Here is a 16364-nt window from a genome sequence, read left to right on the forward strand (position 1 = left end):
TTAATAATCACAGATATAATTTTAGGAATTTTAATAGGATCGTCATTAAGACTTAAGAAGTCCATCTATTTGTTTATATAGCATCACTACAAGACAGTACATCTTTACAGATCTGAAGAGATCTGCTCTGAAGTGGTGGGCTATTACCTAGTGATTGTTATATATGTTTAATAAGAATAGGAAAAGCATGTTAATAGCAGGAATCTTTTCTAAAATGAATTCTCTTACAGCCTTGCCTAATAAGAGTGAATGCATTGTGGATTACATTATAATCCGAGGCAGACCATCTCTGGAAGATCACCTGCTGGTTATTAGTTTGTCCTATTATGGTTCCTGATGACTAAGGTTTTGTGTGTCACTTTTTCTTTCTCATGTTCTTGTAGATTAGTTGTCATTTCTGATTTTTTTCTTTACTCTCAATTTTTTATTGTATTCTCTCTAATTATTCTGACTGAATCAGGTCGTGCCTGTGTTTTTTCAAGGTGGCCTGTCTGTGTGCCAGGTCCCGTGACACCTGCAGGCTTCCCTTGGGTCTATCCAGGACCGTCCTTTGCTCTCTCTCCTCACACAGGTCTTATCCTACAGGCCTCCACCCACTTGTAGTTTGTGGCTGTGGAGAAACTTGGTCTCTTGGTCTTCTCAGAAATAATGTCCTGATGTTTGTGTTTACTGCCGCAATACTGATTTGATTTGTTTTAATTTTTTTATTAGCACACAAAGACACTTGCTTCATACTTACTGTTTTTTGTGAGATTAGTGAGATTAAAAACCTTGCTAACTACTCCAGTAATATCAGTCCTGGGGAGCTAAGGCAGGAGGATGACCACCAGTTTGAGGCCAATGTGGGCTACAAATAGAGATCTGGGTCAGAAATACAACATATTCCTGACGGACCTGATCTAGAACCCTGCCATGGGAAGGCCCAGGTCCCCAGGGCAGGTGGCTGGGCTCAGTGGCTGTTTCCCTCCTCCCCAGATCGTCACCTCTGTTTCCCTCCCCCCCCCCAAGATGGTCACCTCTGCTGAGTTCCTCCTGTCTATGCCTTCCTTTCCTCAGTTCTGACCCCCAGTAACTAGTGAGCAGCTTTATGAGTTTTTTTTTCTAAACATCCTTTCCCCACTCCACCCTGGAGTCTGCAGTCAGTCAAAAAGCTTGAGATTTGCCTCAGAATCTTCTTGAAGAACCCAGGTCTGTTGGTGGACTGAACAGCAGGTGGCGCTAAAACTCTTACCTAAGACACTGCATTCCGTGGCACTCACATTGCCAGTTAGTTATGGGGTGAATTTATTTAGGGGTTAGGAGTGTAGCTCAATCACAGAGCATGTGCTTAGCTTAGTGAGGCTGTGGATTTCATCTTTAGCACATATGTGTGTGTGTGTAGACAAATGCACACATAGTCACACATGTACATGCCCATATATATGGACCTGAAATAAGGTTTTTCATTGGTGTTGATATTTTAATTTTTTAGTGTGTGTGTGTGTGTGTGTGTGTGTGTGTGTGTGTGTGTGTGTGTGTAGGACTATACTCAAACCAGAAAAAGAATATAGGATACCCTGCAGCTGAAGAGTGGTAAGCTGTGGGTCATGGGAAACTAAACTCAGGTTCTCTGAAAGAGCCACACATGCTTACAGACACTGAGCTGTTTATTCAGCCCATAATATATATATTGGGGGCATAGGGTCCCCTCTAGCCCAGGCTGGCCTTGAACTCACTATGTAATCGAAGATGACCTTGACCTTGTGATTCTCCTGCCTATACGTCCCAAGAGTTGGAGGCATGCACTCCCAGGTCTGGTTCTCTTCAGTGTGTCTTTATTGTGGCCCAAGGCAACCTTATGCTTCACATTGTGTTCTGGATTAAACGTGTTTACTTCTGATTCTGTCTGCTTTGTTTTTTCAGTTCAATCCTTGTTATAGTGTGTTTGCTATTTCTCTTTAAAGCTTGCAAGCCAGGCGGGAATCCCTCCAGGTGTCTATAATGTCATTCCCTGCTCTAGAACCAAGGCCAAGGAAGTGGGAGAGGTGCTATGTACTGATCCATTGGTGTCCAAAATTTCCTTTACTGGCTCAACAGCAACGGGAAAGGTATGTGATGTCAGGGTCAAACAGGTGTTATTCTAATGCTTTCTATTGATCGGGAGTGAAGTTACTATTTTATGGTTTTGTTTAATTTTATTGGAGACAAGGTCTATATAGCCCTGGCTGGCCAGGAACTTGCTATATAGACCAGGCTGGTCTTGAACTCACAGAGATCCACTTGTCTCTGCCTCCCAAGTGCTGGGATTAGAGAAATATATCACCACGCCTGACCTGTCATGCAATTGTTGAATTGATGTTATTGTTTAAAACTCAAGACAGTGTTGACATTGCCCTAGCTTACAGTATCACTGAATCCTTCCTCCCCTTCTGTAAATAATTGCTTTTACTTCCCTACCGCCTTCCTAGCCAATTTTTTTTAAAATCCAATCTATCAAAATAAGAATTTGTATTCTCTAGAATACATTATAGACATGTATGAACTTCTCAAAGAATAAATATAATATATTTAAGACAATATATTCTCATGTCTCCTTTTTCTTAGGCAAAATGATATTTAAAGCAAGGTGACCTTCTGTGTACCTTAAATTTTCATTGTTGGGTAATTTTGTAAAACAAAGGTTTAGCTGCCTTATATGTTAGTTTTCTGTTGTTGCGAAATACATGAAAAAAATAACTTAAAGGAGGAGGACATGTTTGAGAACATTTTGGCTCCTGGGGTAGGAGGTTCCCTCCATGGTCACTTGGTTTTCTTCCTTTTATCCCTGTAACAAGGCAGAAGTATCACGGTGGGAGGCATTGGTGGAGAAAAGCTGCTCACCTTCTGGTAGCCAGGAAACAGAGAGAGAGAAAGGGTCCAGGACCAGATACATCCTCTAAACACATTTCCCCATGACCTCCTTCCTGCTAGACCCCACCCCCAAATGAATACCCCACTCAGCTGGAACTGGTGACCAGTCTTTGGACATCTAAGCCATCGGAGGAAGGTGATTTCTATGCAAACAGTAACGCCCTGGCCATTGATTTGCATGCTCACACTGTTTTCCCCCTACTGCCGCCCCCGACCCTCACCCCTGACCCTGCAGATCCTGCTACATCATGCCGCAAATTCTGTGAAGCGTGTCTCCATGGAGCTGGGTGGCCTCGCCCCATTCATTGTCTTTGATAGTGCCAACGTGGACCAGGCTGTCGCAGGGGCAATGGCATCTAAGTTTAGGAATGCTGGGCAGGTAAGTCATGCAGAAGGTTTTTAGTGCTGGGGTAAAGGTGTGTGTGTGTTTTACAAAGACCATGGCCTTGCCTGTCTCCCTGGTTCCTTTGTTTATCCGCTCACTCATTTTGTAGGGAGCATTTACTGAGTACTTTCTCTCAGGCATGAGTTAGGTTTGAATAGTCCAAAGGGAAGTAAGAGCTATCTGTTGCTTCAAAGAGTTTCCAGAATTGCAGATGTCCTTATTTATGTATATGTGTGTGGTGCATGTCTGTCAATGCACATACATGTAGGTCCGTGACCCCTTTTCAGTATGTGCAGAAGCCAGCGGCGGAGGATGGCTGGCATCCTCTATAACTCTCTACCTTATTCCCCTGAGACTGGGTCTCTCACTAAGCCTGTATCTAGTTAGGCCAGCAAGCCCTGGTGATACTCTTATCTTTCTATTCCCACTGGTGCTGGGACTACAAGCAAGAACAGCCACACCTGGCTTTGTTATGTGGGTACCAAGGATTTGAACTCAAGTCCGAATGTTATATAGCATCTTTTTAACTCACTGAACCATCTCTCCAACTCCTTGTCTTCTAATTAAATAATCCTCCCTCACTTCTTTCTCCCACCTCTTGAATCATCTTTTTTCCTTCCCAATGCAGTCATCTCTCCAGTTAGAAAACAATGTTCAATAGCTGCGGCCTGAGGTCCCCCGTTGTTTAGGGAAGAAGGCAGGAAAACCTTTGAAAGACCCCAAAGTTGATACAGATGCAGGGGACGCGAAGCAGCATGAGCACTGAGCCGAAGCTGTGTGCAGTTGTCCTGAGGGACTGAATGGGCTTACGCTCGCCTAGAAACCCTAGATGTCAGATCTAGCAGCACCTTCAAGACTTCTGATATAAACCTAGGATCTGAAATCAAAAACGCTAAGTGAGTTGGTGCTGAGCCAAAGATCCTATGGACCTGATTTTCCTGCTGTTGCCCGATCCACTGCTACTGCTTAAGGCATATTCTTATGACCTATGTCTTAAGACATTCAGATGTCTTAAGCCTGGCTGCTTAAGAAATATTCATACACAACTGGGCCTTAAGAGTACAATCAACAGCCAGGCGGTGGTGGCGCACGCCTTTAATCCCAGCACTTGGGAGGCAGAGGCAGGCGGATTTCTGAGTTCGAGGCCAGCCTGGTCTACAGAGTGAGTTCCAGGACAGCCAAGGCTACACAAAGAAACCCTGTCTCGAAAAACTAAAAAGAAAAGCCTCAAAAGGTCATATGTGAAAGGGAGGTGGTGATGCAAACTATTATATTATTTTACTTCTTTGTTTTGACTTTTGGTAGTCAGTTTTACCATTTCATAAAACCTGTTAGCTTGTTGTTTATTTATTTGCTTGCTTGTTTACAGAATTAGAATGGTTTTAAGCAAACACAAAATGTCAGCAGAGTTCTACTACAAAACTATGGCTTTGAATTCTGTCAAGCCACTAAAAACTCATAGGATACAATTATACTTGTTTCTACAAGGAAAACAGTAAGAAACATTATCAATGATAACTATATTTCCTACAGTATGGCTATAGTTTATCATTTTAAAATGTGAACTCTAACTGGACATAAAATAAGCAGAGTCTCAATAATTTAACCTGATGTGAAAGATGCTCTTAGGTTTATGAGCTTTTAAAACAATATTTTTTGTTTTATAAGTGTGATCGCTTCTCGGCCTTTTGGCTAAGATCAAGTGTTTTATAAGTGTGAGTATTTTTCTGCACGCATGTGTGTACATGATGTGTGTCCATTCCCTCAGAGGCTGGAAGAGGAACCTCTGGAACTATTATGAGCTTCCATGTGAGTTCCAAGAACTGAACCTTGTTCCGTGCAAATACTCTAACCTCTGAGCCATCTTTCCAGACCCCTTCCTAATTTTGTAGTTTGGAGTTTTTTTTTGTTTTGTTTTGTTTTGTTTTTGTTTTTGGCAGAATTGGGAATAGGATCCATGGCCCATGAATGCCAGGCAAGCAATCTACCACAGAACTCTGTTTCCAGTTCTTATTTTTATGTTTAATTATTTGTCTAAGTGTGTAATCATGTGTGTCCAAAAGAGGGCATTGGATCCTATAGACTTGGAGTTACAGGCAGTTGTGAGCATGGGTTCTAGGACCAAAACTCAGGTCCCCTTCGATAGCAATAATAACTGCTGAGACATTTCTCTGGCCCCAGAAGAAAGGCCTTGTATTCATTTTTGAAATTACAGACTCAGCCAAACTCTTGGACTGGGATGGAGGATGTGAGCTGTCATCTGACCTCATCCCTCCGAGGCCCTGCTCTCTGCTGCTGCAGCAGCTGCATCTCTACTCCTGGGCAGCATTGCAGCCTTTGCTCTTCTACCCCATTTGCCTTACAATAGCATATTGGATTTCTGGTTTTGTATTATTTGGCTTTGTTTAGGTGTGCGGTAGCTGAGGGACGAGCTGGAGTGGTGTGAGCTCTCGGTGCTTTTATCCCTGAGGCCAAGCCCAGCTGGGAAGAACATGGAAGGCAGGACTGATGAGAACCATCTCGGGAAGGATTGTCTTACATCTCCTGCCATCAGCCACTTCTGGAAAACTAAGTGTGGATTTGTTTTGTCTTCTGTCTAGACTTGCGTTTGCTCAAACAGATTCTTGGTACAACGGGGTATCCATGATTCCTTTGTAACGAAGTTTGCAGAAGCAATGAAGAAAAGCCTGCGCGTAGGTAATGGATTTGAGGAAGGAACAACTCAAGGGCCATTAATTAATGAGAAAGCTGTAGAAAAGGTGAGCTGGTTCTATTATCTGCATTAAGGAAACCTTGTGTATCAGTTTCAAAGGCTTCTTTACATAAAAGGATTTTCATAAGGCTGTTGTGGAAATAATGGGAAAATGGAGTTGTTTTGTGTGTGTGTGTGTGTGTGTGTGTGTAAAGTAAACTCCTACCAATGCGTATGATTGAGTGGTAGTGTCTGGTCTGGACATGTGCTTCCCAGCTCTGCTTGAGAACCTGAGACTGGGCTCCTTAGGTCTTCTGCCTCCCTGTGTCTTCTGTTTCCAGTGGTGATAGCTTTTTTTTCTTGATATTCTTCCAGAAGTCTTCTAACAAAGGCACTTAGAAAATGCACATAGCACTGCAGGTTTCCTAATCACAGGTTAGGAGTGGGTGAGGGAAGCCACGTTTAGAAAGGAATTGTTGGCTGGGCAGTGATGGCACATGCCTTTAATCCCAGCACTTGGGAGGCAGAGGCAGGTGGATTTCTGAGTTCGAGGCCAGCCTGGTCTACAGAGTGAGTTCCAGGATAGCCAGCCAGGGGTACACAGAGAAACCCTGTCAAAAAAAAAAAAAAAAAAAAAGTTGTTAAACATCACAGTCTGGAGGATTGGCAGGGTGAGGTTTCTCCCTGTTACATGAGGGTTTGTTTAGCTTTAGCCTCAGTTTTTAATTCTGCTTTTTACTTAGTGTATCTGAGTATGAGTGGGGGGGGTGCAGGGGGCACATGTGTGCCACAGCACGGAGATCAAAGGATAAGCTCTAGCATCCTTCTGTCTCTACTCATGGGTCCCAGGGACAGAACTCAGGTTCTCAGGATTGGCAAGCACAATTTACCTGCTGGCCCATCTCACTAGCTCTGGTTTTAATTTAAGTTTTCATTAAAACTTAATGAAATTAAGTGTTCTATCTTGGCATTTTCATATATGTTTTTCATCATATTTTGATCTTACCTGCTCCCTGACTTCCCCCTCCCCACTCTCTGCTTGCTGATCCCTTTTCTCTCCCAAGTTGCTCTCCACTCTGCTTTCATATCACACATGGTCCATGTTTTGTTTTAATGTCTTTTTTTAAATCTTTTTAAGAGTCAGAAAGTGAGGGGGCCAGCGGGGTGACTCAGAGGCTAGGGGTTCTTAGAGCTTTTGCTGGAGCTACAGGCTGTTGTAAGCTGCTCAACAAGGGTGCTAGGAACCAAACTCGAGTCCTCTGCAAGAACAGTGAGTGCTCTTAACCATGGAGCCATCACCTCAGATTTCCTATAATGCCATTGGATTGTTGGCTTTCTCTTAAACACTGTCTTAAGATCTTAGGTTGTTTTATTCATCATTGCCCTTGGGGCACTAGGCTATACCATATATAGTATACACACACACACTATATATATATATATGCAAGGTATGAAGCATCTGGGCTTGTATCAAAATATTGTATGATGTTTATTCAATAGTGAAGTCAGTTTAGAACACATTTCTGAAAGAGAACATCTGCCATGGGTGACCAGTGCCTTTATATTTGAGATGTATCCAAGCATCTCTTCAAGCCAGACAGAAGCAGACAACTGAATCTAAGAGCGCAACCAGCCCAGCGTCAGTAAGGGCGAAGCTCAGAGAGACGATTGAATCTTGACTGCTTTTTTGCTGTTTAACATTTTAAGGGATTGTACAATTTGGAAAATGTGCCTATCCAGCTTTCCCTGCTGCCCTTCTTCTCATCTCTCAGGTAGAGACGCATGTGAATGATGCAGTTGCCAAAGGGGCCACGGTTGTGACAGGCGGGAAGCGACACCAGAGTGGAGGAAATTTTTTTGAGCCCACCCTACTCAGCAATGTCACCAGGGACATGCTCTGCGTCACTGAGGAGACCTTTGGGCCCCTGGCACCAGTCATCAAGTATGTTTCCCCAGTAGTGGAAGGAAGGAGATTGGAAAGGAAAAGCTAGTCTAACTCAGACAGGTTCCTGTGCTGTTTCAGAGGCTGGGTAGGAAGCCTGAGCTGCTGCAGTCAGAGACAGAGTTGCATAGCAGAGCTGAACAGTCAGAGCCGAACAGCAGAGTTGAGTTTTTGATATTTGGGGTTTGATTTTAGACTGTGTGTATTCAGATGCACATACGGGTCAGCCCTGGTGTTATTACTTGGGAGCTGTCCACTGTAAACTTTGAGACCGGGAGGGTCTCTCACTGCAACCCAGGGCTCCCTAGGTAGAGTAGGCTGGTTAGACCTGGCTACCACAACAGAGCCAGGTATCTCCCTAGTCCTAGCCCGTTTTGATGTTTGTGTTTTGTCTTTGTTGGGTGGTGTGGAGGGTGGTTATTGTCGTTTTTAGGTTTGGTTGAGTGTCTGTTTGAAACAAGGTCTCCCTCTGTAACCCAGGCTGGCCTTGAACTCTTAACCTTCTTGCTTTAGCCCTCCCCTTCCCCCAAGCATATATCATACCCATCTTCAAATACAAAATTCATCAGATTCCCTCATTTAGATTTCTTGATGCCTCTAAACTTACTTCCCTCACCAATTTCTAAGAGTATTTTTCTGATACCCTCAAGGGCTCTATCCTAGCAGTCTATAGGAAGTGAACTATAATCTTATATAATCCTTTATCCCACCTTAACAAATGTTCATTTGCCTGGATAATTCTCAGATCAGTGGTCTGAAAATACTCCATTTTGTACTTGGATCCAGGGTCTGGAAGGGCTCGGAAGACGATGTCAGATCTGCTGGGACAGGAGTTAAGAGTTGGGAGCCACCAAGTCGGCACTGGGAGTCAAACCCAGGTTCTCTGCAAGAGCAACAAGTGCTCTTAGCTAATGACCCAGCACTCCAGCACCCAGCAGTCCTTTCCTTAAAGGATTTTGTTTGACAATGTCTCTGCCCGGTTGGTCTGCTTTTCCCTCTCTCTTAGAAAAGGTGGGCCATGTTGCTTTACCAGGTCTTGGAGAAGGCTGAGCTGCCATGTCTGTGATCACTGCATTCATATATTCTCCCCGTGGATCACTTTACAACTCTGATCTCCTTCTTGCCAGTAGTTAGGAAGTGAATCAGGAGAAAATAAAGCTGGTTTTTCTCTATTCGTCACCTCACAGATTTTGCTTATGACCTACCTTAACTCTGACAGGTTTGATAAAGAGGAAGAGGCCATTGCCATCGCAAACGCAGCTGAGGTTGGATTAGCAGGTAGGTTTTCTGACTGGCGGCCACCATAGTCAGGACTTCTAAGCATTCCTCCTAAGTTTTAGGTTTCTTTTGTTTCTGAGACAAGGCCTCTCTATATAACCCTGGTTACCTGAAAGTCTCCATATAGACCAAACTGGCCTTGAACTCACAAAAGATCTCCCTGCATCTGTCGTCAGAGTGTCAGAATTAAAGGCCTGCACCACCTGGCCTAACAGACATCATCTTGCAAGCTTAAGTAATGTGTACGCTTGATTTAGAAAGAATGGCTATGAACTGCAGTCAGGAGGAGTAAGCTGAAAATGCTGGCTTAGCCGCACTCTGGGGCAGGACTGATTGCCCACTGTACAATGTGGGCTTATTTTATGGACAACTAGGATTGACTGCAAAGTTTAAAGAAACATCTTGTCCTCTAAGGAGGATAGATTGAAAAGCAGGAAGTGATCACAGAAGCTCATGCTTACTTACAAAGTCCCAGTGGGACTGGGGAGAACCCTAGCAAGAGAGAAACAGAAGCCCAACAGGATGCCCAAGGTTCTTAGGATAAAAATGTGGACAAAATCAGCCTGGGGCTTTACCTGCAAGCAGAACCCCAGGCCCATGTGACCAGGCATCCTCAGAGGCAGGCACGCATGGCTTTCACGGGAATTTCTCAAGCTGTCTGTGTCTTTTTGTTCCCCTGCCAGGCTACTTTTACTCTCAAGACCCAGCCCAGATCTGGAGAGTGGCAGAGCAGCTGGAAGTGGGCATGGTTGGCGTGAACGAAGGACTGATTTCTTCAGTGGAGTGTCCTTTCGGTGGGGTGAAACAGTCCGGCCTTGGGCGAGAAGGGTCCAAGTATGGGATTGACGAGTATCTAGAGGTCAAGTATGTGTGTTACGGAGGCTTGTAGGGCTCGTCACCTCTTTAAGAAATAAAACTACCTAGATCTGTAGGGACATTCCATCCATTTTTATAACCAACAACTAGGTTATCAGAGATACGAATTTTAAAAAATTCAGCCAGTCCTCATATCTTAGATGTACAACCTAACCCTTCCCTTATCTAACTAGGGACCAATGGGATACCATATACTGAGACCCCAGCACAATCCCACTGCCTCAGGACAAGGTACAGTGTGCATGTTCACATGCCCTCTGGCACCTCACAAAGTGTAGTCGTTGTGTGGGCAGTGAGTCCCTGGTCCTTATGGGACTTCCCAACTTTGATTCAGAATGCAGAGGAGGAGACGAGGTAATGGGACAGCTAGATTAGGAGGAGGTGCATATCCCTGCATAGGCATCTGTCAGCCTTGACGAACCGCTGGCTGGCTGTTCCAGGGGGGTTATGGCAAAGGCTTTGGCTTCCTAAGACTAAGCAGCATGGATTGCCTGTGCCATATGGAATGTGGGGGGGGTGTTCCTCCTTGTTTCTGGGCTGCTGTTTAAATTACTGAGAGCAGGGTTGCTTTGGGTTTTTGCTCTCTTTAGTTCATCCTGGTTTGGTTTGGCTTTATGTGACAAGGTCCTGCTAAGAAGCCTAGCTGGCTTCAAACTCACACAGGTCCCCTGTTTCAGCCTCTGAAGGGCTAAGGTCACAGGCATGCCCTACCACAGCTGGGTAAACAGAAGTCTCCATTGCCCTAAACTTACACCTCATGCTTCATTTTGTTCCTCTTAGAAAATCAACCCAAACTGGTGGCAACAATCAGCAGAATCGGAAAACATGTCTTTGTTTCTTTTCCAGTGCTGGGTGTTGAATCCTTGGCTTTGTGCATGCTAGCATGTGTTCTACCACTGAACTATCCCCAACTCTTTTTTTCTTTCTTTCATTTTAATTTTTGAGACAGAGTCTCGATAAGTCACATTGGCTGGCCTTGGGGTCCTTATGGTCCTGCCTCGGCATCCTGTGTAGCTGGGGTGACAGGCCTGCACTACCAGGCCAGGCCAATCAATTGACAGCATGGACTCTCAAGTGCCTCCTGTGCTGAGCAGCTCTGCCACCTTGGGTATGCTACTTAGGGCTTCATGGCTCGCTTATAGAGACTCATGCTTGGCTTTAAGGACATTGTGTGCCTGGAAGAAAAAAAAAAAATACTTCACAAAATTGTAGAAATGCAGCTCAAGTACAGGAACCATTTTGATTACGAGCAGTGCCACCCTGCCCCTCCTTGAGCTCAGGGGGGAACTTTGTGGAGGAAGGAAACCAGCTGCCTCCTAGTTCACCTGCCTAAGTCTGACCTGGGTTTTCTGTCCCTCAGTATGGCTGCTGCTAAACTTGCAGAAGAGCAAATACACTTTCACCTCTGTGAAAAACTATTTCCACCGTTGCCAGTCACTGTGGAAGAGAGCTGCAGCCATGACTCTCAGGCACCTTTGCCCTAGGAAAAGCACTTATGGTTCACAATTCAAAAACAAAACACCACACAGGGACCTGCAAGATAGCTTGGTGGGTAAAGGCTTTGCTGGACAACCTGATGGCCTGAGACCTGAGTGCCATCCCTGGAACCTACAGAGAGACAGAGAGAACCAACAGGATGGTGTTGACCTCTGATCTCCACAAATGCATCAGAGGCATGCACTCCCATAAATTCAACACACACACACACACACACACACACACACACACACACACACACACACCCCAAACACCAAAACTCCCAGCAACTGGTGTTGATCTCACTTTGAAACAATTTAAGTGAGGAAAATTCTAGGTCCTTGTAGGCAAGCCTCCTACCTACCTAGAAGCTGTTTATTCCCAACAGGCAACAATGGAGCTTCTTGCTCCATCCCTGCCTCTGTGCAGAGAGCCCACTGGCATTCTCTATGGATGCTCTGTCAGACAGCAATGGGAGTGACAGTAGAGCTAGCTCCAGTGGTTCCTAAGCACTAAGTCCCAAGCCACTGGGAACTTCGAATAAGGAAGTCATGGTTCGAATAAGGAAGTCCCTGCACACAAGAAGAAAGTAAAAACCTGTGTCCTAGGGACCCTGCCTAAGTGGCAAGAGTCACAACTAAGGATGTTCATAGTCTGTTTATGCTTCTTTTGTATAGTGTGTATAGTTGGTTTCTATTACATTTTCTAATTAAATTTTTAATTTTTTTATGGATGTGGGTGTTTTGCCTACATGTATATCTGTGCACCACATGCATGCTGGTGCCCTCAAGAGCCCAGAAAGGGGCATCAGATCACCTAGAAATGGAGTTATATAGATGGTTGTAATCTGCCTTGTGGGCTCAGGGAAGCGAACCCTGATCCTCTGAAGATAGGCAGCCAATGCTCTTAACTTCTGAGCCATCTTGCCAGACCTGACATTTCTAATTTCTTAAGATTTGTAGCCATCTTTTTTTTCAATTAATAAAAAATGCTCTGCTGGTATTTTGTAGAAAATACATCCACTGAGATGTAAACTCATTTCAAATACACTTTAAACAATGTCAACCAGTGGGTTCCTGGACTGTGTGGCAAGTTTGTACTTTTTGTGTGTGCATGTTTGATTTACTGGGTAGATCACTGACCCATACATTTGTTACAATAAATGTAATCAACTTTTGTAATTAAAATAATGGGGGTGATTATCGGTGGTGAAGTATACACTTAGCATACTGGAGACCGTGGGATTAATCATCACCAAAAAGTTCACATGAAAGAACATCTTACTTTTTAAAAAAATGCTTTTGGGTTATAGAAAGATGAGTTTGGATTTTGATATTGTTTTTCAACAGGATCTCCTGTTGGCCTTAAACTCCTGGGCTCAAATGATCCTTAGTTTCCCAAATATCTACAACTGTAGGCCTGTTGTCACCAAATCAGCTAAGAGTAGATTTTTATTATTATTATTTTTTTTTTAGGGGTTTGGGTCTCATGTATTTCAAGCTCACCTGCGATCTCTCCTGCCCTTACTTCCTGTGCTGGAATTATATGTGTTACCAAGCCCAGCTAAGGAGTGTGTGTTGGTGAACACACTTTTTTTTTATGGTTTGTTACCATAAGATATGTGACAGATGGAATTTTTGAAATATCTATACAGACATGTAATACAAACAAGGGTCAATGTACCACACACAGCCTGTGAGCCAAATCAGACCTGCCACCTGACTCTATGAGTTTAAGTGTTGTTGTATATTCAGATGGATTGGGGTGGGTTAGAACCGTTATTTCATGAAATCAGTGAACACAGCCACAGTGCCCCAAGCCTGAGTAGCTGTGTTGTGACCGTAGGCCTGCGGAACCTAGAGGATTTCCTGCAAAGCTGCTAACAAAGGTTTACAGCCCTCCTCTCACCACACTGGCCTCCCCCGTCTATGAGGCATTACTTTAGTCTATTAAACACCTTCTGTGAAAAGGACTCAGTTTCTGGGCATTTGTTACCAGGAATTCTTGGCAGTAATTATCAACTCAAATGACATTAGCCTGATAATAATCCTGTCTCCCAGGTAGTGAGACTCATTTGAAATTGCCAGAATTCATCTGTGTCTTTTTCCATCTGAGGGGCCTTTAAGCAGGGCTCCAAAGCAAGTGCTTGATTCTTTCAGTATCTGTGTTCTTGGGGGGCTGGAGATGGGGGATAAAGATCAGACATGCAATATAAACAAGCCTATTTTGTGATGTAATGACCTTCAAACTGGGTCCCACAGGTTGCCCTCTCTGAAGGCTGGATCTCAGTGTTTTAGTTACCCCTGTGCAGCTATTTTAAAATGGAATTTTACTTGAATACTTAATACTGTGATTGTTTCATGCCATACTTTGTGAGACAAATCTCATTAAGTTGTTGAGAAATATATATATTTTGCTCTATATACAAGTATACATTGCTTCATTTTTCTAGTGTTTGACATGGTATGAGCAACAGAGTTGAATCTCATTAATAAATGTTTAACAGGCTTTCTTATTTCTGGGTTAAAGTGAATGGCTATGTTGTTTCCTTTTTTTTTTTTTTTTTTTTTTTTTTTTTTTTTTTTTAAATCATTTGAGTTTTAACTGGAAAGTGTTAGGTCAACCTGGATGTAAAATTGTACTTCATCAGTGAGTCTCAGAGCAGTGAGCACCTTGTACTGGGAGCTGAGATATTAGCACTTCACATCAGCAACACCACGTGGTCCAGAACTGTGCATTTGCTTGTCTGGGGTGTGAAGGGCATGCCCCAGCTCTCTCCACTCCATCTTCTATACACTCCACGGTTAGCCACTTTTCCCAGTCTTTTATTTTACAGAGAAGTATGAGAAGGGCATTTTCCGAGCCCCTGGTGTCCAGATACGATCCTGGAATACGAATTTTAACACTTGTCTGAGTGCATTTTCTCTTGCTGAATAACACAATACCACAGTTTGGGTACGCCACATTGGTTTGGCTCATGGCTCTGGCACAAGGTTAAGGCATTTGGCAATGGCCTTGCTAGCAGAATCCCTAAGAGGTATAAAGCATAATATGCAAAAGACCTAACCAAACTGGCCTTAACAATAGACTCACCCCTAAGGCGCTGCATTAATCCATTCGTGAGTGGTCGCATCCATGAAGGCAAAGCCTTAGTCAGCTCTGGAAAGGTCCTATATGACCCCGCCTCCTGGGCCTGCAGGTGGCCGCTCCTCTCCCCCACTAGGTGCCCCTGGAAACCCTCTTTGGGACCTAGTCACCTTATGACACCATTAAAATTGGATTAGGGATATCTCCCCCCCCACCCCCCCCCAGCTTCATTTTGAGCCACTCTTAAAGGGCTCATCACTTCCTACATTTTAGAATTTTGGGGGTTAGGAGTTTAACGTACAAATTTTGCCCCCAGGGTCCCCTGTGCCCGGGGAAACCGTCTGTCCTCAGGTTGGGACTTGGAATGTTGACAAGAGCTTTCCTTTCCCATCCCCAACGCCCAGTGAGTCCATTTAAGGAGCAACAGCATCGGGAACTCCAGGCAGAGCCTTGACCAGGCTTGAGCAGAGACCAGGATGAGGGCGAGCTCCCAGGCCTCAAGGCTCAGAGTTCCCCTCAGGTGCCAGCTAGACATGATGAAGGCAGGAGGGTGATACTGCTTCACAAACCATCAAGACAGAAAGGGTTGGCTGTGGGCTTCGTGCACTACCTCAAGTAGCCTGCAGCCTTAGCTTCCAGGCCTGATGTCTTCCCCGCAGAGTGCACAGGGAACTGCCCCTGAGTGGCAACTGACAGAGGCACAAACAGCCCCCTTACTCTCTACGTAGCTACTAAGCTCCTAGTGGGGCTTTCTTCCCAGGGCGCAACAACAAAGAGGACCCTGGGTGATCCCCCAAGGCTGCTCAGAGGGCCTCCTCCAACCCCTGGTTTGCTGATGAGTTCAGAAAGATTCAGTTGATGAGGGTTACATTATTAGTCCCAAGGACAGAGGCCAAGCCAAATCCCAAGGAACCGGAGACATAGCCAGACACTGGCATGTCTATATCAGGGGCAATTTCCTTCACATGTTGGGTGGTCCACAGACCTCTGCTCTCCGGGGAGTCACTTCAGCCATGGGAAAGCAGAACGCAGGAGAGCTGGAAGCCTCTTCCTCTAAGAAAAAACGAAGTGTGTTCTGGGGCAAGGGAGGAAGCTGACCTAGAAAAGAAAAAGAGGAGAACATAGTTACACCTGTGAGAATATTTTTTTTTTTAATTTTTGTTTTCATAAGGAAAAATGTGTTAATCAGCTTTCTGTCACTGGTCACAATACCTGAGATTTGATGAATTTACAAGAAGGAAGGGTCTGTTCTGACTCACCGGTCTAGTCCACAGCTTTGAGCAGCTTACTTTGCGACCGGGCCCAGAATGAGCATCAACAGTGCTGGACTGAGGAAAACGGCTCCCACGGCCGGTGGAGAAGCAGAGCGAGGAAGGCACGCACCCAGTGAGGTCACTTCCTTCCACCGGACCCCACTTCTTAAAGCGTCCAGTGTCTTCCAGCAGTGGCGGGATTTGGGGTTCAAGTCTTCCCACACATTGACCTTTCAAGGACATTTTAGATCCAAACAGTGGCCAAAGGTCATTGTCCTTGGGATGATACATATTCGATTTATTTACCCTTCGAAAACTCAGTAAAATATAAAACTCTTGCAAGACGGTAATGATCAAGGAGACTTTTTAATTCATAGATCTAACAAGTAGCACTCCGTGTCTCAGAACGGGACCTCCACAACTTACCCCAACAAAATTACTAATAGACTGATGGAGACAAATTCTTGGCGGAGGAAGTCCAAAAAT

At 44.5% G+C, this 16364-nt stretch overlaps 1 protein-coding gene and 1 long non-coding RNA gene across 2 annotated transcripts in view; one reads left to right on the forward strand and one right to left on the reverse strand.

Moving 5' to 3' along the window:
- Window positions 1-14053, forward strand: part of Aldh5a1 (aldehyde dehydrogenase 5 family member A1) — a 30451-nt gene extending 16398 nt beyond the window's left edge. The window contains exons 5-10 of the mRNA XM_034510672.2: window positions 1944-2087; window positions 3125-3268; window positions 5875-6033; window positions 7739-7908; window positions 9128-9186; window positions 9870-14053. Coding sequence (XP_034366563.1) covers window positions 1944-2087; window positions 3125-3268; window positions 5875-6033; window positions 7739-7908; window positions 9128-9186; window positions 9870-10075 — 882 coding nt within the window. The 3' untranslated portion in view covers window positions 10076-14053. The remainder of the gene's footprint in view (window positions 1-1943; window positions 2088-3124; window positions 3269-5874; window positions 6034-7738; window positions 7909-9127; window positions 9187-9869) is intronic.
- A 229-nt stretch (window positions 14054-14282) lies between these two features.
- On the reverse strand, window positions 14283-15987 carry LOC143443330 (uncharacterized). The gene is made up of 3 exons (XR_013112212.1): window positions 15885-15987; window positions 15611-15723; window positions 14283-14423 (listed from the first exon to the last, which is right to left on the reverse strand). It is a non-coding gene; the product is annotated as an uncharacterized LOC143443330 (long non-coding RNA).
- Window positions 15988-16364: the final 377 nt, after the last annotated feature.

This window comes from Arvicanthis niloticus, chromosome 8 (genome assembly GCF_011762505.2).
Source record: "Arvicanthis niloticus isolate mArvNil1 chromosome 8, mArvNil1.pat.X, whole genome shotgun sequence".
In the NCBI taxonomy this organism is placed as follows: domain Eukaryota; kingdom Metazoa; phylum Chordata; class Mammalia; order Rodentia; family Muridae; genus Arvicanthis; species Arvicanthis niloticus.